Consider the following 22,492-nt stretch of genomic DNA (forward strand, 5'->3'; position numbering starts at 1 on the left):
TTATACGTCGTTAGTATATATATATTTATTGATTTATTCTAATTTAATCTAATTCAAAGTAGCCTATATTATTTACTTTAATTCAAACGGCTGCTTACTTTGTCTGCCCGCCACTATTTCGGGGTATGTGGGACACTAGCGCCCTCTAATTGCGTAAGATATTTGTTTACATGGAGTTCGCACTCCTTGTTAGTCTCCATGGTTTGTAATGTATAGTCTCCATGGTTTGTAAAATCACTGTCATGCTGTCATGTGGTCGTCAGCTGTCAGATGGCTGTCAGTGTGAATGTAAATACTGGGTATGGTTGTGGCTTGTGGAGTATATTATAATTTTCATTTTGCTTTGAGTGTATTAGTTTGTGTATGATAAAATGCAAACGGATATTAAAAATTAAATGATGTTTATATTTTAAAGTACACATAATGAACAAATATTTATTAATTTAATATACGTTTTATAAATATTGTTGAAAAATGTCTTCATATTTACGTGGTTCCCCGAATTATGTTTGGTCAACAACCAGTATTTTGGGAAAAGGTGCCACTGCTACTGTCCACCAAGGTGTTAACAAAGTAAATGGAGAACCAGTAGCAGTTAAAACATTCAATACTGTTAGCACACTTCGCCCACAAGAAGTGCAATTTCGTGAATTTGAGGTGCTAAGGAAAGTAAAACATGAAAATATCGTTAAACTTCTTGCCATTGAAGAGGACCAGGAAAATAGAGGAAAAGTTATCGTTATGGAACTGTGCACTGGTGGAAGTTTGTTCAACAGTTTAGATGATCCTGAAAATACATACGGACTAGAAGAATCGGAATTTCTTTTGGTTCTAGCACATCTTTATGCTGGCATGAAACACTTGAGGGATAATAATTTAATTCACAGAGATTTAAAACCAGGTAGCTTTAATGTTATTCATGATAAGATCAGTAGAATATTTAACATTTTTAATTTAGCATGTTCTGTTGCTCAAATTTTGTTTGTTTTAGGTAATATAATGAAATTTATTCGGGAAGATGGTACCACAGTTTACAAATTAACAGACTTTGGAGCTGCCAGAGAACTCCAGGAAGGTCAGTCTTTTCAGTCATTGTATGGAACTGAGGAGTATCTACATCCGGACATGTATGAAAGAGCAGTATTACGAAAACCGGTTAACAAAAAGTTCGGTGCAACCATTGATTTGTGGTCTATAGGCGTAACATTGTATCATGTTGCTACAGGAAACTTACCATTCAGACCTTATGGAGGTCGTAAAAATAAAGAAACGATGCATCACATAACTACTAAAAAAGAAAGTGGTGTCATATCAGGAATTCAAACTAAAGAAAGTGGACCGATTGAATGGAAGCGAGAACTACCAGTTAATTGTCAATTGAGTGAAGGTTTAAAAAAAATTATAACACCTCTTTTAGCTGGACTTCTAGAAGCAGACCACAGGAAAATATGGAGCTTCGACAGATTTTTTAAAGAGGTTGATGTAGTATTGTCACGCTCGGCTATAAACATTTTCCATGTAAATAAAGCCAGATTGATTAAAGTGTATATCCTTCCAGATGAGACGTATCAGCACTTGCAGAATTATGTAACAGAACAAACAGGGATTAAAGACGAAAGTCAAATTTTATTGTACCAAACTAATCTTTTTGCTAATCTTATTCAGGAATATACTAGAGCATGTGGCTACCCTAGAACCAAAGAAGACGATCCATTGTTTTTATTTAACAAGGATAATAACAACGTCACTATAGTGCCTGACCAGGAGCTGCCAAAGTGGACCGATTTTTCTACAGTCATCTCTGTGGAAAATGATGCTGCTCAAGCAAAGTTCGCTTGTAGCATCGGGCATCAATGTAAGCGACAAATCGAAAAATATTCTCTTTACAGCAAACTTATCTGTGAGACTGTTGACAACTTTACCAAATATATCAACACAGAACTAAAACAGCTTCATCAAAACACGCAACATTTACTCGACAAAACACTTATTTTCAAAAAAACCGCACAGGTCCTACAACTTTCGCAACAAATTAGTAATTACAGCCTGAAAAGTAATTACACTGAAAAACTGGATGACATAAGTAAGGAATTTGTAACGGCTGCAGCGGTCGGTGTTACTAATTTGTACTTGGGGCACTGTGTTGAAAATACGTTAAAACTGCAGTGGGACTCTATCAGTAGAGATTTAAAATGTCCCTTTAAAACACTAGCCCCAGCGAGAGCTAAAACGCAAGTGGAGCACTTGAGAGAATCGTGGCAACACTTGGTACGTGATAGAGCAACCCGCAGTTTGTCGTACAACGACGAACAATTTCACATTTTGGAAAGAATAAAAATAACTCAAACTATCAACAAAATCAAAACACTTTTGGAGAAAGAAGTATTCCCTCAATACGAGCAACTAGCTGAAAATTTCGGAGACTGGTATAAAATGGCACAAAATATTCATTTAAAGACCAACATATTAATTTCAGACGTCGAAAAGTACGATGGAAAATTGAGAGATTTCGAAGAGGAATTGACCATTGACAACGTAGATTATACGGAACACATCAAAAATAATTTTGAGCAGGCTGGGAAAAATACAGCACCTAAAAAGGTTCGGAACACACAAAATCAAGAACTTAAAATGTATTTGAAAGAGTATTCCAAAAATAGTGAAAACTTCAAGGAAATTCTCACAGAAAACACCATACTGTTAAATAAATTAAGTGAATCAACGATGGAACTTACTAAAGCAGTATCTCATCCTTAATTCTTTGTGATAAGCAAAACTGATAAGTTTTTTTTAGGACGTGTCACTATGATAATGATATTTTAGATAATATTTGCTCATATAAATGATTTTTTTATATTTTGAACTCATAGACGAAGTTAATGTTCTCTGTATCTAAGACAATGTTTTCAAGTACAATGAAATTAAATCCTTAGTGAATAATTGAAATATCTACGGTTCATTTAACCGCTTAGATGAATAGTTTCTTTACCATACAAATCGGAGAATTTTGAATAGTTTTAAACATCCTTGACATAGTAAATCAATCCTTGTTATTATCATATTAGCAAAAATTTATAAATCTGAAAATATTAGAATTTAGTTTTAGGAAAAGAACAATTTGCAATATATGTTTCTTTGATGAAAAAGTGTATTATATTAAGTATTTAAAAATAATCTAGTATTTGTATGCTTATTTTATAAAGTAAAAAAATATATTACAGTTGAACCTCAAGTATTCAAGACCGGCTCTTATCTCGGATAAGGCAAATTTTTCTTCTATATGTAGTAGGTGTAATGGTTATACTTTTCCACGCTTATTATCATTATGATAATCACAGACTCAGATAATCTCAACCAGTTCCGGCAATCGGTGACTTAGACAACTAAGGTTCTACCATACCTGCATATGTATAATAATGTATTTTGTAAATAAAAAATGGAACTGTTATTAAAAATAGTAAACTATAATAAATACATTTTCTTATATGTTTCATATTGTATCAAATTTACCTAAAGAAATTTCTGTACCTATTTTGTATTTGTTTCCGATTTAAACGGTAAACCTGTTCCACAATATGTTTCTCTGGTTTTAAAATCAATGGAATACAGGGTGTAATAAAAAGGAACTAATAAAGGACCCCGCCGTAATCTTACGGAAAATGGCTTTCAGCAAAATCGTCTCAATTTTTGATAAAATAGGTCTTCTCAATCTGACCAAAATTCCCAATGGCCACAACCTCCAGTAATGCCTCTTTTTACCTCTAGATTGCGCTTAACCCCGTCAGAATGATACACTATATGAGAGATGGAGTTCAGTCAAATCGTCTGGGTTTTTGATATGTGATGGGTCTCATCATATTAATAATTCAGACTGTTTTTCTATCTGGAATTTATTTCTCATATTATGGATCGATCTAGCGGGGTTAAGCGCCCTCTGGCGGTAAAAAGAAGCATTACCGGGAATCGTTGCAATTGAGAATTTTGGTCAGAAGATAAAAAGAGGCATTACCGGGGGTTGTGGCCATTGGGAATTTTGGTCAGATTGATGAGACCTTTCTCATCAAAAATTGAGATAATTTCGCTGAAAGCCATTTTCCATAAGATTATGGCGGGGTCCTTTGAAGAGCATATAGAACTTACAAAAATAGTGGAAACCAAATCATTCTTTGTTTTTAAATTTGTTATACTGTTTGTACCTAGGATTGCCAGATTTGTGGTGGGAAATAGCGTGGCACGTGTCCAAACATACAAAGGGGGGCGGGGGGTGGAAGAGGGCAATAAAATTATGTCTAACATTTTATATTTACAAAAAAGGTGAAATCAATAAACTTAAATAATACATACTTAACAAATCTTAAACATTTTCACAAATAAAAAATTTTGAGACATATTTGATATATTTATGAGTATTTTTCATTTTGTTTAATTTTTTCTAACAAGTGTTCACCGGTATTTTTTAAACTCCTTACAGGAAAACAGGAAATTGTACTTTACTAGCAGCTCGGCCTCTATAGTTTTGATTTCAGTTTTACTTCACTCTTTTTGCCAAGCGTTAAACATTAGACTAAAATTTCTTTCTGAATCTGTATTGGAACGAGGCAAAGAAAATGCAAAATTACACAATATTTCCATGTTGGGAGCACTTGCTTTTAAAAAAAAATCAACCCATTTTTTGTCTGCCTTTAAGTCTTCACTCAAGCTGCTTATTAGAGTTGTAGTGTTGTCAATGTGCTCTGAAAATCGGGTCAATTTGAGATCGAATTTAAAAAACCTGGCATTTGGGAAGCTTGACATTGCATGTGGTAGCAAGTGGAAAAGCGTGACACCTGGCAACCCTATTTGTACCAAGCATGATATGCAGTGTGTTTTAAGAAAAAATACCACACATTCAAGGACTGATAGAACATTAAAAAATTAAATTTTTTCCTCCCGACTACAGGCCTATCCTATTTTGTCGAGATATAGGGCATGAAATATAATTTTTTTAAATCATATTTCAGCGATATCCTAAATAAATTGAAAACAATTGAAATTTGCTACAGGCAAGTTTTTGATAATACTAAATATGTGTTTTGAAAAAAATATTAGCTCTCATATTTTTTACTGTATTTCAAAAGGTATTAAGTTAATTCAATTCAATTTTTTTTCTTAAAAATTTTATCAATTGAAGTTAAACAATGTTGTTCGATACCAAAACTTCAGTATGTAAAAAATATCTAACCCCACAGACAAGACATATTGGGTACGTGTTCACAGTCCAGTCACTATAGTTTTTATTTTGGGTGATTATTCATTACTAATGGTTTAGTAGGTATTCTTGTTATAATTCAATGCTAGTTGGGGGCCATGTGCATAGCCAGGGGGGACGACCCACCCCAGAAAAAAAGATCCAATAATATCTTTCTCATATCGGTATGTTGCTCACTGCGCCGTCTTTTTTAGAATCAACGAGTATCTAGGTTTTGAAATATATCGGTAAGTTGTTGACTGCAATTTTTTTTTTAAGAGGCTGGCATAAAGCTTGCATCCCTGAATGAATACAATCTTGTGACAAATTACACCAACTGCACCCGGCGAAACAAAATGATGTGTTTTAATGTAATCTTGATCTTCCTGTTTTAATAATTTTTAATTTTACCAAAATTTAATTGCCAACCTGAAGGAAATAAAAGTACTGTTCCAAACAAAATTACTGGTCACGTGGCTTGTAATCATTTATGAAGGCTTATAGTTGTTTCCTGCAATATCACCAGTTCTCTGGGGATATCTTTTGCATAACCTACATTTATGGTATCGAAGAACATAGTTTGACTACATTTGATAAGATTTTATAGAACAAATGTTAAAATTAGTTTAGTGCGTTAGTGTTGTTAGCTACTCACCATTCGTTACAGATCGCTGGCTACGACCTTATTTGAGGTTAGGTTTTTTACAATTTTGTGTCTTAAATACAGGGTGTCCCGAAATTAATGCATCAAAATTTGGTCACAGATTCATAAGACAAATTTAGGGGACCCGTATTTGTTATTTTTGCCAAGTGACCCCCTCTTTCGGAGTTACAGCCCCTAAGAATAATCTTTTTTTTATATCTCAGAACCCTGTTGTACGAGAATCATTAAATTTGATACAAGGGGTTTTATGACATCTAGAATCTGATGGTGCTACGCTTTTTGGCAGGGAACCCTCTTAGGATAATTTTTCGTAGCCCCCCTTGACTTTAGAGCCATAAAAATTTGGTGGCATAATTAAATTTCTTAAAAATTATTAGTCCGCTAGAAGGCATTAAATTAAAAACCTTTTTTGTCTCTTGATATTTTTTTCATAAAACGCAATACTTTCTACAAAAATGTCAAAATGTGATCGACTGCATATCGTGATTCGTCATTTTCCTCAAAAACATTGCGTTTTACGAAAAAAAATACCAAGAGACAAAAAAGTTTCTAAATTCAACGGTTTTCTAGCTAACTAATAATTTTTAAGAAATTCAAATTTGCGACCGATTTTTTTTTTATTTCCAAGGCAAGGGGACCCACGAAAAAGTGTCTTAAGGGGGGGCAGATTTCAGGGGGCTGCAACTCTGAAAGAGGGAGCCACTTGGCAAAAATAAAAAATACGGGTCCCCTAAATTTGTCTTATGAATCTATGACCAAATTTTGATGCATTAATTTCGAGACACCCTGTATATTAGTAATGTAAAATTTAATTTTACATAAAAATTTTACTCTTGTCAAAAACGTTTAATAAAAAATTTACACCTTGTCAAACGTAACGTGGCGAGTGAGCATAAGCGAAAACCCATTTAAGCAGTAATATTTCACTCGCCATGTTACATTTACCAAGCCGTACGATATTTTATATTGAAATAGATTTCATTTGTAGGGGATGAAATAAAACTGTTTACTACAAAATATTAGCTTTATAACTATAACTAATAAAAATCTTATTACAACAATTTCTTTAATAGAAAAATAATAGTGAATTATATAAATTTAAAAACTCACTAATACTGTGTACAGAGCTATAATTTGCGGTTATCTTCATCCATAGTTGCAACATATTAATATAACAGTAGTTTTATCAAATTATTGAAATAAAAACTATAACTTTAAGAAATGACCAGAATTATTTAGCATATATTGTGAAAACAATACAACATTTAAATTAGTACAAAAATACTTAGCTAAAATGTATCTCTTATTTATAAAACTTTTGATCATATTATGATCGAATATAATATTCTATCTGAATAAATTTACTTTTTACAAAATATTTCTTTATGGAAATCTGTTATCTTTGCCTCCAAGAGGACAGCCAATAAAAGATGTTTTTTCATTGTTGATGTTTCTGCATTCGAAGTGATCGTGTACTTAAGCCGTTCCAAGGCATTTTGTAAGAGATAATTGTTTTCACTTCTGTTCACGTTATTAAAATTAAAAATTTTTTAATATTAAAGCAACGTTAATAGGGAAAAATGTGAAGACATTATAGGTTTCGAAAGATTAAAGTAAACTGAATAAATAGTGGGTGTAAAACAACAGTTGCATTAAAAACAAATTAGACACTATAACCTTACAACTTTTCATACACTTTTACAAATCTTAAAAAATATATACAGTGGGCTCCATGGATTGAGTGCATGTGGGGTGTAAATGACAAAAATTTTTCGAGTTGAAATTTGATCTTCTGGCGATCATCTCTGCTTGGTCGTAAACTAGGAAGTTGAAAAAATTAGGGTGTTTTTACGATGAATTTTCAAAAATTGTCAAGAGTAAAGTACCTTTATTTTTAAAAATATCAAAAATATTTACTTAAGAAAGTTATTGAGAATTAAAACTATACTTTCAACAAGACGGACATCTAGCGCACTTAACCCGAATCATTCGAAAATGGCTAGATGGTCAATTTTCTGGGTGGTGGATTGGGCGAAATGGTCCAAATCCTTGGCCTCCTAGAGGTCCTGATTTTACTCTAATGCACTTTTATTTATGGGGCTATCTCAAGGAGAAAGTCTATGGGTCCCCGTTGAATAACGATTTATTTGAATTGAAACGAAAAATGAAAGATAAATTAATGCCTTCCCCAATCAAGAAATCCAAAACACCTACACAGAATTTACCATGAACGCTGAGCGATGTGTAATGGTTGGTGGCAGCACATTTGAATAACCAATATATTATTTGTTTATTGTTTATTGTATTAGTTACGTCTTTTCTCTAACAAATAATTAGGAATTTGTACTTTGTGGTTGTGAAAAATAAAAACAAAGTTGGCCGATCAAATTGAAAATTGACAATCTGTCATAACTTTCAGTTGTCAATAACATTCTTAAGTAAATATTTTTGATATTTTTAAAAACAAAGGTACTTTACTCTTGCCAATTTTTGAAAATTCATCGTAAAATCACCCTGTGCATTAATTAATTGGACTAATTTTTTTCAACTTCGTAGTTTAAGGCCAAGCAGAGATGAAGCCCAGAAGTTCAAACTTCAACTCGAAAAATTTTTGTCATTTACACCCCACGTGCACTCAATCCGTGGACACACTGTATATTTGTAATAAGTTTTTTTTTTAAATCAGTTATAAATTCAAATAATATAAAAGGTGTTTTGGAAAATGGTACTACAGGAGTTGATAGAACACTAAACAATCTTTTCCCGTGAACCATGAAGCATACAATCAAGTTTTGGTCATATCTTTTTTCATAAAACAAAGTGCAAAAAAAATTGGTATATGAAAATTTTTGAGTGTTAAAAACGTCAGTGTTATTAGTTTTTGGCCATCTACTGCAGGTGGATAAAATATGATGTTAAAATGAAATTTAAATTGTACTATAGACTAAAGAACCTAACCTCAAAATAGTTCTGTCAAAATAGGCCGTAACTAACGATTTCTAGCAGAAACTTTATTGCATTCCACGTTTTTTTTTTTGGAAGAGATATGGCCAATATCTGAAATGAAAAAATCATAATTTTTTATATTCTATCAACTCTAGGAATTTACGATACTTTTTCCCAAAACATCCTGTACATATTTTTAATTTTATCCAGCTAAATATGAAATAATTCACAGGATATCAATGAATGTAGCAGTAAATATAACACAGGATTTGCCTATTTAATTACTTGAGACCAACAGAAAGACCTTAGGATTTTAGCTCATTTCGTTTATCTCGGACTATATTACCTTTAACGGTCGTATGGCAATATAAATTTGCTAAGGTTACTTAAAGTAAATGTATAGAAAAGAAAGAGCACCGCACTAAAAATATAAATCAAATATCACATTTAATACAGAAACGGAAAAAAAATCTATTTAGTAGCATGTAATAGAATTTGTACAGATTTTAATGTGTCGGTATTAACACTAGTTCATTTAATACTACAATTTTTTTAAATACAAAGATTAGAGTGGCCCAAAAAAACGAATATTTTTTTTTCGTGTTTTGTGAAAATATGTTGTTATTTTTAAATATTTCCAAAATCGTCAAAAATTGAATTTTTTTTCTCGTTATTTTATCATTTTCTAGGTTGAAAAAAATTTCGATTCTGAAAATTTCAAATCGATATTTTAATTTCTAAAGGTCACTCATAATTATTTTAACTTTCAAAGTAGTGTACCTAAAACGTTTTCGAGCGGGCTCTAAAAATAAATATCAACGAACTAATAAATTTTTTTATTGAATTTGATGAAAAGAATAGAAATAAATCACGACACTTAAAAAATTTTTCGAGGCAAAATTTACTACCGCACTGTATCAAATATTTATAATTTTTCAATTGTTCAAAATTTAAGTGTCTCGTGATTTATTTCTATTCTTTTGTTCATCAAATGCAATAAAAAAAAATTATTAGTTCGTTGATATTTATTTTTAGAGGTCGCTCGAAAACATAGGTAGGTACACTACTTTGAAAGTTAAAATAATTACGAGTGACCTTTAGAAATTAAAATATCGAATTGAAATTTTCAGAATCGAGATTTTTTCCAACCTAGAAAATGATAAAATAACGAGAAAAAAAATTAAATTTTTTACGATTTTGGAATATTTAAAAATCTTGAGAGACCTCTAAAAAATGTCTGAGCCTATTTTTTAAGGGGGTTCCTAAAACATGATAAACACATATTTTCACAAGACACGAAAAAAAAAAATTAGTTTTTCTTTGGGCCATCCTAACAAAGATAAAAATATGATTCCTTAGAGCATTTTGAGTTTGTATGAACCTGTGCCATAAAATGCTTAATTTTGATAGTAGTGTTTAAGTTTTTGAAAAATATAGCATTAACGCAAATATCAAAAATTCATTGATCTTTTATATAATTCTATGGTAGAACTAGTGGGAGCCACTACCTCTAATTATATAGGGATGTTGAATAAGTTCCCGCTATATTTCAATAGATGGCGTTACCAAAACTGCAAGCATGTGGCATAAGATGGAAACGCACAAAGTACTATAAGCAAGCTTGAAATTCAGTGTATGTTGTTTCACCAAGACGTAAACTACTTTTTTTTTTGTAGTGTTAAACATGTTGAATTTCGTGCCGGAAAAAGAGTATCTGCGGGGAATTTTACTATAGTACTTTATTTAAAAGAAATCTGCATTGGAAGCACACAGACCTCTTATTGAGACTTATGGCGACCATGCTCTGTCACAAACAAGATGCAGAGATTGGATTAGACGTTTAAAAAATAATGATTTTGATGTTTGACAGTTTGAGAATAAAGAATTGGAAGCATTACTTCATGAAGACTCATGTCAGATGCTAGATGACCTTGCAGAAACACTAGGAATTGATTACACAACAGTTTCAAAGTCTTTGAAAGTACTAAGAATGTTTCAAAAGCAAGGAGTTGAAGCCAAGACGTTGAACGGTGTATTTGCATGTGTGAACACCTGCTTTAACGTCAGAAAAGGAAAGATTTTTTAATCGTATCGTAAGTGGCAATGAAAAATGCTACGCTACGATAATCTTAAACATAGAAAATCGTAGCAAGCCCGAGCATGCGTCAACATCGTCGGCAAAGCCAAATATCTATGGTTCCAAGCTTCTGTTCTGTTTTTGGTGTAGTTTATCATGACCTGCTCGAACGGAATGAAACCACACGGGAGATTGCTATCGACTACAATTTGAGATGAGTGTTAAGGAAAAATGGACGTTACACAAGCAGAGACAGGACAAAGTAACTTCGCAGCATGACAATGCTCGGCCACATGTTGCAATACTGGTGAAAACCTACTTGGAAAGGGATAAATGGGAAGTCCTACCCCAGCCGCCATAATCACCAGACATTGCCCCCTTTGATTATCACGTTTTTCCAATTGATGGCACATGGCCCGGCTGAGCAGCACTTCCATTCTTATGAAGATTCTTATGTTGACTCTTTGATAGTCGCAAAAGACGTGCAATTTTTCTGACATGGAATTAAAAATGTTGCCAGAAAGATGGGAAAAGTACTATTTTTTTTTTAAATAATGCATTAATTTTCACGAGAAAACAGTGAGAACTTCTTTAACAACCCATTATTAAAAACAAAGATTTCTAAAATCCACCATACTCAAGTGATTTTTTAAAATATGCAACAAACTTATAACAAAGTTGAATAAATCGAGAGTAACAATAAAGTTCCACAAAAAAAAATCTAAAAGATTTTTTTGTTAGAAATATGATTTCAAATATATCATCAGGAGTCCCACAATATCATTGCTGTAGAAATTTTGAATTTGGATCCTAAAAAATTAAAATTTCTACAGCAATAAATATTTTGGGTTGTTGGTGATGTTCTGTGAAATGAGTTGTTTTAGAGTAACTGTCAAACAGTTACTTATTTAAGCAAATAGCCAGCAAAGTTGTAACAGTGACCTTCAAATATCTTCAAGTAAATTTGAGTAAACGTATATTTTTCAAAAACTAATCACCCAAATCTAAGCCATTTAGGACATAGTTTTATAAGTTTACATATTTAAGACACACCCTGCAAAAGCCTTCCAAAATAAAACAATCTGAAAACTATAAAAAATTACCTTTTGTTCCTGTCGCCCCTTTCGGCTGATGACGCTGCATATAGAGAATAATATCACAGTACTCCACTAAAACTCTAAGCTTTTTACGAATAATGTTAATTTTGCGAAGAATGAAAAAATCAAATGCAAAAACATCTTACGACACGAATAAATTATTCAAAACCTCATTTATGATTTTAAAACAAGTTTTCTTTAACAATGAAAGTAATTAAGTATTGCCTAGTTAGTCCTTCTCCTTTTTCTTTCGAATACAATCTTTCACGTGAACTTCGTATTCAGTGTTCATATCGACGACTTTATCACAAATCTCACAAGTTATTCTAGAGATTTTGGACTTCGAACGTGTAGGATCTTCTCCACAGGTAGCTGCGTGATCCTGAGGAAAAACAGAATTGCCAAGAATCAGTCAGGAATTAATGTTTATAATTAAGTTTTCTTGCAAATCATATAATTTATCAAAATTAGCAGTTATTTCACAGATGTAATTAACAAATATGAAAATTAAGTACCATAATTACTTTATCCTTGAAAGAACCGTTACAGATAGGACAGATCACAGTATTAGTTGTCGTGGTCTTTGAAGTTCGACTGGTAGATGGTAGAGGTTCAGTGGAATCCGATGTTGATGTTTTACGAATGGCAGGTCTTTTTTTCAAATACGATTTTGGTGGGGTATCATTTTCTTGGATTGTGTCATTCTGCTCTCGAGAGGACTCTTTCTTTTGAATTGGTGAGTTCACTTTTATGTCGAGAGGTGCCAAACCTTTAGGAAATAATTATACAAATCTATACAAGAGTTCCTACGAGGGAATGCACTACAATAATATAGAGTATTCATAAATGATTAAAAGCTCTTGACCATAATTTTGTTCAGAACAAAACGGAACAAGATGGTCAAGATTACATTAAAACCAAATCAATCATATCCGATATATATCATTGATATCTATCACAATATTTATTCCTTGATATACAGGGTGAGTCAGAAAGAATGGGTCAACAGTAAACTGCAGATACTAGGCACTAAAATATTATATTTGAGCTCATCATGCATTATACGAATGTCGCTGATTTAAGAAATACAGGGTGTTCAAAGTTTAAATTTTATTATTATTTCTCAATAATTCAGAAAGTTTTGATAGCGTGACTCTGAAAATTGGTAGTGTTGGTTTTTTTGATATTGCTCCTATAGGGCGCTAGTTTCACCTTATTATTTAGGTAAATCAGAATATATATTTTTTTATCTGTTGAGCTATGCTTAAAAAAACTAAAAATCTAAAAGACCGTTCAATTATACGTATAATATGTACTCTTGTTCAAGTCGCCTAACTTTATCGGTTTCTGAGTTATTTGCATTTAAAAGTTTTAATTATTGATAATAGTAATAATAACAAACCATAAATCAAATACTGGAAGTGTCCACCACCTACCTCAATACATTTTATTATACACTCTTAAATGTCTCTGAATATTAAACAAAACGTCCCTATTACTTTTAAATGAACTCACGGTTACTTCCATTTTCTGCCGCAACTCCTCAACAGAATTAATTTCTTCACGATACACCACATTCTTCAAGTTTGACCACACTGAGAAGTTCAGAGGGTTTAAGTCTGGACTTCTGGGTGGCCAACCAAATTCACTCCCACGGCCAATCCACCGATGAGGAAAATGTTCATTTAAATACTGGCATACTGGCAAGGCAAAAAGTAGTGGTGCACCGTCGTGCATAAACCACATACTCTCTCTCTTAAAGCGAATGGTACATCGTCTAGAAGCTCGTTTAAATTATGTTGAATTATGTTTAAATAATGAGGTCAAGATAGATTGGGTGGCAATTCTAAAGGTCCTATGAAAAAAACAGACATTAAACCACACCAAATATTCACCTTGAACTCATGAAAACGTCTTTCTTTTACAGCGTGCGGAATTTCACAATTCTTCCAATTGAAAACTCCTCGTCTAATAAATGTCGTCTCATCAGTAAATAAAATCTTATTGAGGAAATTTAGGTTTTCCATTTGCATATTTTGTATAAACTGAGCAAATTGTAGGCGAACTGGTAAATCTTGAGGCAATAACTGCTGAACTGAAGTATAATGACATGGCTGGAGCATTTCTTTTTTCAAAATTCTACAAATGGACGATTGGCTTACCTCCGTTGCCGCACTTAATCGACGAGTATGAGTAGTAAAATTTTCTCTTCTTCATCGACTGTGATAGATTTTGGAGTACCTTTTTGGTCGAAAAGATCCAGATCCGCCTAAGCGATTAAAAAGATTTCTGAATGGCTTATAATTAGGTAATCTATTTGGGTACAATTGAACAGATCTTTGGGCTGCCGCATGTTCATTAAAATTAGCTAGAGCAAAAACACAAATCATATCCTGCATCTCACTGTTGGAAAAATTATTATGTCTTGGAATTTTTTGATCACTAGTTAAATAATTTTGCACGAATAATAAATCACACGTACGCAAAATACGTTAATATTTATTGACATGAAAATTTGACACAAACCTACTTAGAAAAGAAATAGCAAAATATAAAGAAAATCACGACAAAATACATTGAAACTTTTAAATGCAAATAACTGAGAAATCGATAAAGTTAGGTGACCTAAACAAGAGTACATTATTTATGTAGAATTGCACGTTCTTTTAGATTTTTAGCTCTTTTAAGCATAGCTCAACAAATAAAAAAAATATATTCCGATTTACCTAAATAATACGGTGAAACTAGCGCCTCTAGGAGCAACGTCAAAATAAACCTCAAATTCGAAATTTTTACACCAAAAAACCTACCACCCTACCAAGTTTGAGTCATGATATCAAAACCATCTCAGTTATTGAGAAATTTCAGAATAAAATTGAAACCTTGAACACCCAGTATTTCTGAAACCAGCGACATTCGTATAAAGCATGATGAGCTCAAACATAATATTTTGGTGTCTATTATCTCCAGTTTACTGTTGACCCATTCTTTCCGACTCACCCTATATATCATGATATTTATAAAAATTTAAATAACGATTCCTACTGCTTTAAAGTTGCTAAAACTGTTAACAGATGGCAGCAAAACCGTATGCTAACCGTTGACGAACGTGTTTATTTATGTGATTCCCCGAATTTTTCAACAAAGTTCTAATATTTATGAAATTTATGTTGATTTGGTGATATTATAACCTTAGTTTTGTACGTCGATTTTTTGGTAAACGTTTGAATAACCACCAAAAAGAACAAGCTTATATTTATTTAAATATAATTAATTCAGATTTTGTTCCATTTGTAATGGTGCTTTTAGCTGAATCTACACCATTCCCAAAATATATGTTTGGATCTCACTTAAAAAATACACCACCTATGGTGTGGTGGAAAGGAGTTATTATTGAGGATGCAATTTGGCCAAATAAACAAGCCTTTCTACCAGCTGCTTAGTGCAATTGCGGCTACCGCATCTCTTGAAAGAACGTTTACATCATTTGGACTCGTACAATCGAAACTACGTAATAGGCTTGGGAACGAAAAAGCTGGAAAATTTACATTTTTATTTGAATATAACAATCAGGTAGAAAAAAATAAAAAATACAATATTGTTTGGATTTGGGAAAATTCAAGTACACCAGAGCCTTTGCCAGAAGAATAATCGGAACATTCCATCGATTCTGACGAATCCGACGATAATTTACCATTGATACGTTTAATGTAAAGTGGTTAGTTTTCGTAGTACCTAATATTCACGCAAATACATATTTTTTATTAGTTTCAGAATTTATATTTATTTTTTCATTCTTGTTTTTGATATTTGGAATAAAAATATTGTCGCAGCAGAAATAAAAGTTCGTGTGAGAAATAAATGTTTATTTCCCTCTTTTTATATCCAGGAATTAATAAAAATGTTGCAATAATTCTTTTTAACTTTCAGTTGAAATCAGACTACTCAGACTATAAACAACAACAAATTCTCTTGTTTTTGTTTTTTAACTTGTAGAAAATCTTAACCACAGAGTATTATATATTCTCGTTGTCTTAACCATTGAACTGAACTGAATACAGAACTAAACAGAACTTTAACCTAACAGTGCAACCTTAAAAACACAAATCTGATTTGTTACTCTTTACAACAAATATTTACCTAAATAGTTTCTCANAATATTTTCTTCATCTAATTTTTCCAAGGTTTTATTAAATGCCTCCATAGTTTTTTCCTCTTTCTCCTTCTTTTCTTCCTCTTCTTTTAATTTGTCAAACATCGCCTCACATCTACGCTTTGGCAAATCACCAAATATATTACTACGTTTCATAATTTCCGCATTAGACAATTTTCGAGATAAAGTAGTTCTAGTTTCCTTTTTCGGGATATTTTTCCTTTCTTTATTGATATCTAGAAAATACAGAATTATTATATTTCCAAAATCTCTGTGCATATGCTTAGAAAATACTGGATGTTCAATACAATTTATCACACTGAGAGCTATACTTGAATCTTTAAGATGCCTTTAATCAGAGCTCAACTAAATGACTCTAAGAGTAGGTACATTCATTCAGTACACACCCAACCAAATAGTGACTGAAGTTTCGCCTCAACTCTATGATGTCTTTACATAGAGTCGAGACTCGAGACTTAACTCTATACAGGGTGTAACTTTGAATGTAGCACTTATCAATAATTTATTTTTTCAAATTTGGTAGTAAAAACTTAATTTTTTTTTAACCTTTTTTTAGTACCCTGCTGCTGAATAAGCTAGTGTAGCCTCAAATAACGGCGTGCTTTAGTCGCCTAACAACCTAACAAAAAACTCAAGCAGTACCTAATCAATAGTGATAAATGAAATACACAGAAATAAATAATCTGTTTATTCACATGATTTTTATAACACTTCTCTGGATTTGTTCCCATCCAATATTCGCGTATTGTCGTTCAAAGCTCGTATAATCTCTTAAATGTGTAACCTGCCACTTTTAACCATGTGGACCTCAGGATAAGGAGTTCGTTTGCAATTTAATAACGATTCAAATTCAGTTAGATGTACTGTCTCCAAATGCGGAACAACAACAGCAACAACTAACCCCCCTCGTTTCGTCACCGTTGACCCGCACTATCTCCTTTCACATGCACTGTAGATTGCCAACAATCTTGTTATAAATGCAGGAGTATTACAGGGGCCGCGTACACAAGAATTAAAGTGCATTTTAAAAAACTAATTATTATTCGACTATTTATTTGATTAAACACATACTATTACCCCTAAAAAACTGATCCCCCATTTAATGTTACACCCTGTATAGACACCCTAGAGATGAGGCTTAGACAAGGCTTCAGGACTTAGCATGGTATTAAATTTGGTGAACTTACTATGGCATATGCAACCACAACAAAGAGAGCCACTGATTAAAACTAAATAATTTTTTTTAGTTTTAAGTGTAAAATAAATAGGAGAGAACTTTATGCATTTTTAAAGGACCAATGGCCACTCTATAGAAAATGATATATGTATCATTAATACTCCTATTGAACCATGCAGATCCTAAAATTTTTTAACTACAATGTGCTCTTTTTTATTTTATATTAACTGCAGCGGCTGGTTTATATAAAGCAGGGGTCGGCAAGTAATTTTAGGTGGGGTCCGGATACTTTTGAAAATTTTTAACGAGGTCCAGAAAAAAAATTCATATTTCTCATTTTTTTATTTTAATTTGGACTCAAATTTAATCTGCTTACTAACCATTAAGAACTCACACACTCACACAATTGTAAAGTACTAGAAAAAATGATAAGATTGGCACTTAAACGTAAAAAACATTTTTTAAATAANTTTGTTACTCTTTACAACAAATATTTACCTAAATAGTTTCTCAATTTTATTTCGCTACCTTAATATTATACATAAATTAATTAAAAAAAAATAAATATCAAGACTTGATATATATATCGGATATATATCAAGATATACATCCGATATTTGATATTTATATAAATATTATGATATTTGCCAACATTGATTAAAACACAACATTGTGTTGCACTTTTCACGAGATTTTATTCAACGAATCAGCAATCGCATTATCTCGAGCGTAGGCGCAACGGTTTGTCATTGTTCATTGTAAACGAATTTCCGTTCATATCTTTTTCCTCTTTTGGGCAATAATGACAACTATTTTTTATTTGATAGGTGATACCATTTGGATGTTTTTGAGCTTCTTGTAAAATTTTGATTAAATGAGCAGTTTGGGTACAAAAATATATTTTTTAAATGTATACATTATCTTGTCGCCCATACTATAATACTTAACAAAGTGCCAGTAACCTCTGATTTTGTAGGTTAACTGTTTGATCTTTAAATCATTGTACCCACCAATTCTTAATGAGTGTTTACTACGATAAAATATACCATGTTACTTCATTTTTGTGTGGTCGTCCGCTGTACACGTTAGTCTGAAACACCCTGTATTTAGTTTTTTTGGTAGTGACAATGACAATTCATTTTTAATATGCAGATCAGTAGTAAGTCGAAAAGATATCGTTCAGTGTAACTATTACGTGAATTTCGGAACGTGTATAATTTTACTTTCAGAAGGAAGTAAAATATAATGATGTCAAAATGATGTTGACAAATTGGCAGAAGAGATACCATCCCTTTTAACAGCACAACCACTTTCCTAAAAACAATTTTGTATCATGTGACAGGAATTGCAATGTTAAAGTCTGTAAAAAGAGAACAATTACATTAAGAAAGAAAGAAAGAACAATTAACCTGATCCAGTTTTAAACAAATTGCAATAACTAAGGTTTCAATTTGACTGTAACTGTCATGTATTAAAATATAACTATAAAAAAAGTTACTTTAAGAAGAATAGTACTGTTAAGTTTAGATTCTATGCAGTGTAGGACTCACACGTTTCATGTTTATGATCATGCAGAATTAGTGACATAGTTTCGTAATTGCTAAAGATACGCAATATCGTAACAAATTTGAAGTTATCATTATGCAATCTTGAAATATTTAAAAAAAATAATTTGTAGGCCAAGATTTATATAAACTCTTTTGCTGATTATTAGTTGAGAAATGTTGCCCTAAATTTTGTGCACTACCTCATAGGACACCATGTATATTGCTAAGAATTAAAAACATTACAACATTACAACAAGTATGAAAAAATTACCTTCAGGATTGTGTCTTTTTCTGTTGATTAATTTTCTTGGTAAAGGAGGAACGACCCTTCTTTTAACGAATTCCTCATCTTCAACTGTAATAATTTCTTCATTCGATGAGGCCTCAATATTTTCTTCATCTAATTTTTCCAAGGTTTTATTAAATGCCTCCATAGTTTTTTCCTCTTTCTCCTTCTTTTCTTCCTCTTCTTTTAATTTGTCAAACATCGCCTCACATCTACGCTTTGGCAAATCACCAAATATATTACTACGTTTCATAATTTCCGCATTAGACAATTTTCGAGACAAAGCAGTTCTAGTTTCCTTTTTCGGGATATTTTTCTTTTCTTTATTGATATCTAGAAAATACAGAATTATTATATTTCCAAAATCTCTGTGCTTATGCTTAGAAAATACTGGATGTTTAATACATTTTATCACACTGAGAGCTATACAGATGCAAGCTCAGAATGATGCCTACTGTGAGGAAGAAGGACTGTTATATGGTGCTGGAATCGCTGATAGATCAGAAAGCATTACTGACAGCTTACTCAAATTTCTAATTTTCGGTAATGTTTAAATGCGTTTTTTTCAAAAAAGTAATTTTTTTGATTGACGGGAACTCCAGCTCAAAAAGTTATGAAGCGATCGATATGAAAATTGAAAGTGTGTTTCTTTATGAAATTACAAAGAACCTGCACCAACAATTGATGATATCATAAATTTCAGGGTGTTTTTTATTCAAAATTGCGACCTCCACATTTCCCGTGAACAACCAACTCGGATGACGACCTTCGTTGAACAACAGCCCATTACTTCGGTATTTTTAACACGACTTGAAAAAATTTGTAAATGTAGTTCAAAATATTGATAAAATAATGTCAAAGTTTCATCAAATTCTAATTCACTCAAAAAATCCATAAGAAATGCCTGAAAATCAGCCTCCTAATGTGGTTTCCTCCCTTAAGAGTTTTCATCTGAAGCTCTTGTAATAATATGAAAAAAAGTGATAAAAGCATCAAATACATTTCTAAGCATTTTAAATTATTTTCTACTAAACAGGATGTCTCGTATATTCCAGCTGTTACTTTTTTTTTCAAACGGAGGAGTATGTAGATTACAGCAGTTAAAAATAAAATTTAAGGCTCTCATTATTATTTTATAAAACACATATAATTTTTGTTGAAAGCAAATCTAGTCCTTTCCTACAACATCGATAAAACTGAAAAATTGAAATAAATAGGCTTCTGTATTGTAAGATTATGTTCTGATTATACCAGTTTTTAATTTCTAAGTTTTCATTAATTCTTTTCATTAGTATACAAAAAAACTTAATGTACCTTCAGATTCAGTCTTAAATTCTGCACCAATTTTATTAGTTTCTTGCTTTTTATGTGTTCGCACAGTGCTCTTAATTGGAGTTGATTTATTTAACCACTCCTGTTCATCTGAATTCTTCACTTTTTTGTTAGTAATACCATCTAAGCTGTCATCGTCATCATCGTAGTTATAAACTTTCCTTTTCGTCTGACGTCCAGAACGGCAAGTATAAGTTGCTGGGACATCACTGTCAGAAAAGCTTGGGAAAGTCTCTGTTGTACTCGTAATCTTGGGCAGGGGAGCTGGATAAAAAGATGTCCTTGCCAATTCTGTCTTCATTTTATTCATTTTTGTGTGGTACGCATACAACATTTTTGCTTTTAAAGCTGTTCCAGCGTTTAAAAATTTGGCTGTACTTTGTATTGGTACAAATTTTAATTCATGAGTAATTAAGGTTATGGTGTATTCTGAATCTTTTGCCATTTCATTAAAACCAAATGTCACTTTAGTGGCATCTTTAGGCGAATCATTAATTATATCATCTATGTTATCTTCTAAAATATTTTCATTATTATTATGTTCCAAGGCACTTTCTGAAGGTTTCTTTTCCGAAGTCCAGGCCTTTGGTATAAATGGCTTTTCTTTACTTTTCGCTGGAGTATTTTCTACATTTTCTTCTTCAAGAAGACTCATAAGTTCTTCCTGACTTTCGTTGAGTCGTCTTGTATGATCTTCTTCCGATGCAGTACTTTTTGAATTTATTAAAACTTTATAATAGGACAACATATTATCCTTTGACATATTGGGTTCAAACATATTTGCATCTGAAATATATCAAGATTAGTATTGAATTTATTCTGTTTTGGATTTGGATAAAAAAACCGCGAAAATGACAATCCAAAGAATTCGCTTTTTAATATATTTAATTCAATTACCATCTAGAACTCTTTTAACTTCTGCCATGTCCACATCTAAGTCAGCTTCGTTTGATGATTCCATGATTATAAATTTGGCTTATTTTAATTTTAAGACAAACAAATATTTATAAGGTTAGATGACGCTTGACACTTGACATTCTTGATAACGACATATGTGAACGACACCGCCGTTGTTTTATTTTTCCTTGGTGCTATTGGCGAAAATGTAAAGCACAAAACATATAAACAGTAGAGATGTGTTGCTCTTTCACTGTCTGCTACTTTGGCACTGTTCCGCAGTTGTCACTGGAGCTGACTGTTCCGCTGCGACAAAAGAAGCGGTGATTTTTCGGAGCGTTTACTTCAAAGTGCAATTTACTAGCGCTCAGACGTGCCGGCCACAGCAGAGCAGATTCTCACTCAGCCGTTGCGGTCTGCGCTTGAATTAGTCACAGTGTCACACACTAAACATATAATACAGTCTCAGTACAGTCGCGTTTGATTTAAAGACAAAAATCAAACGCGACAAAATCACTTAGACAGCAAAAAACATGCGACTGTTCATTTGTTTTTGTTGCACTCGCGGAAAAATTTTGAATATCTGGCACTGTACTCACTGTATGATGTCGTCGTTCTATGTGTCTTTTTAAATTGGTGATTGNCCAATTCTTAATGAGTGTTTACTACGATAAAATATACCATGTTACTTCATTTTTGTGTGGTCGTCCGCTGTACACGTTAGTCTGAAACACCCTGTATTTAGTTTTTTTGGTAGTGACAATGACAATTCATTTTTAATATGCAGATCAGTAGTAAGTCGAAAAGATATCGTTCAGTGTAACTATTACGTGAATTTCGGAACGTGTATAATTTTACTTTCAGAAGGAAGTAAAATATAATGATGTCAAAATGATGTTGACAAATTGGCAGAAGAGATACCATCCCTTTTAACAGCACAACCACTTTCCTAAAAACAATTTTGTATCATGTGACAGGAATTGCAATGTTAAAGTCTGTAAAAAGAGAACAATTACATTAAGAAAGAAAGAAAGAACAATTAACCTGATCCAGTTTTAAACAAATTGC

At 32.2% G+C, this 22,492-nt stretch overlaps 2 protein-coding genes across 2 annotated transcripts; one reads left to right on the top strand and one right to left on the bottom strand.

The window, feature by feature from the left end:
- Window positions 1-312: 312 nt before the first annotated feature.
- On the top strand, window positions 313-3,486 carry LOC108914110 (serine/threonine-protein kinase TBK1). The gene is made up of 2 exons (XM_018719826.2): window positions 313-901; window positions 992-3,486. Exons 1-2 carry the CDS (start codon window positions 475-477, stop codon window positions 2,755-2,757), a joined length of 2,193 nt encoding a protein of 730 aa, XP_018575342.1. The 5' UTR covers window positions 313-474; the 3' UTR covers window positions 2,758-3,486.
- Window positions 3,487-12,149: 8,663 nt separating this feature from the next.
- Window positions 12,150-21,550, bottom strand: LOC108914111 (uncharacterized protein DDB_G0284459). The gene is made up of 5 exons (XM_023456072.1): window positions 21,425-21,550; window positions 20,510-21,313; window positions 19,181-19,528; window positions 12,527-12,780; window positions 12,150-12,393 (listed from the first exon to the last, which is right to left on the bottom strand). Exons 1-5 carry the CDS (start codon window positions 21,486-21,488, stop codon window positions 12,241-12,243), a joined length of 1,623 nt encoding a protein of 540 aa, XP_023311840.1. The 5' UTR covers window positions 21,489-21,550; the 3' UTR covers window positions 12,150-12,240.
- Between the last annotated feature and the right edge of the window lie 942 nt (window positions 21,551-22,492).

The sequence above is a fragment of the Anoplophora glabripennis genome, unplaced genomic scaffold, assembly GCF_000390285.2.
Source record: "Anoplophora glabripennis isolate ALB-LARVAE unplaced genomic scaffold, Agla_2.0 scaffold1159, whole genome shotgun sequence".
Lineage (NCBI taxonomy): Eukaryota > Metazoa > Arthropoda > Insecta > Coleoptera > Cerambycidae > Anoplophora > Anoplophora glabripennis.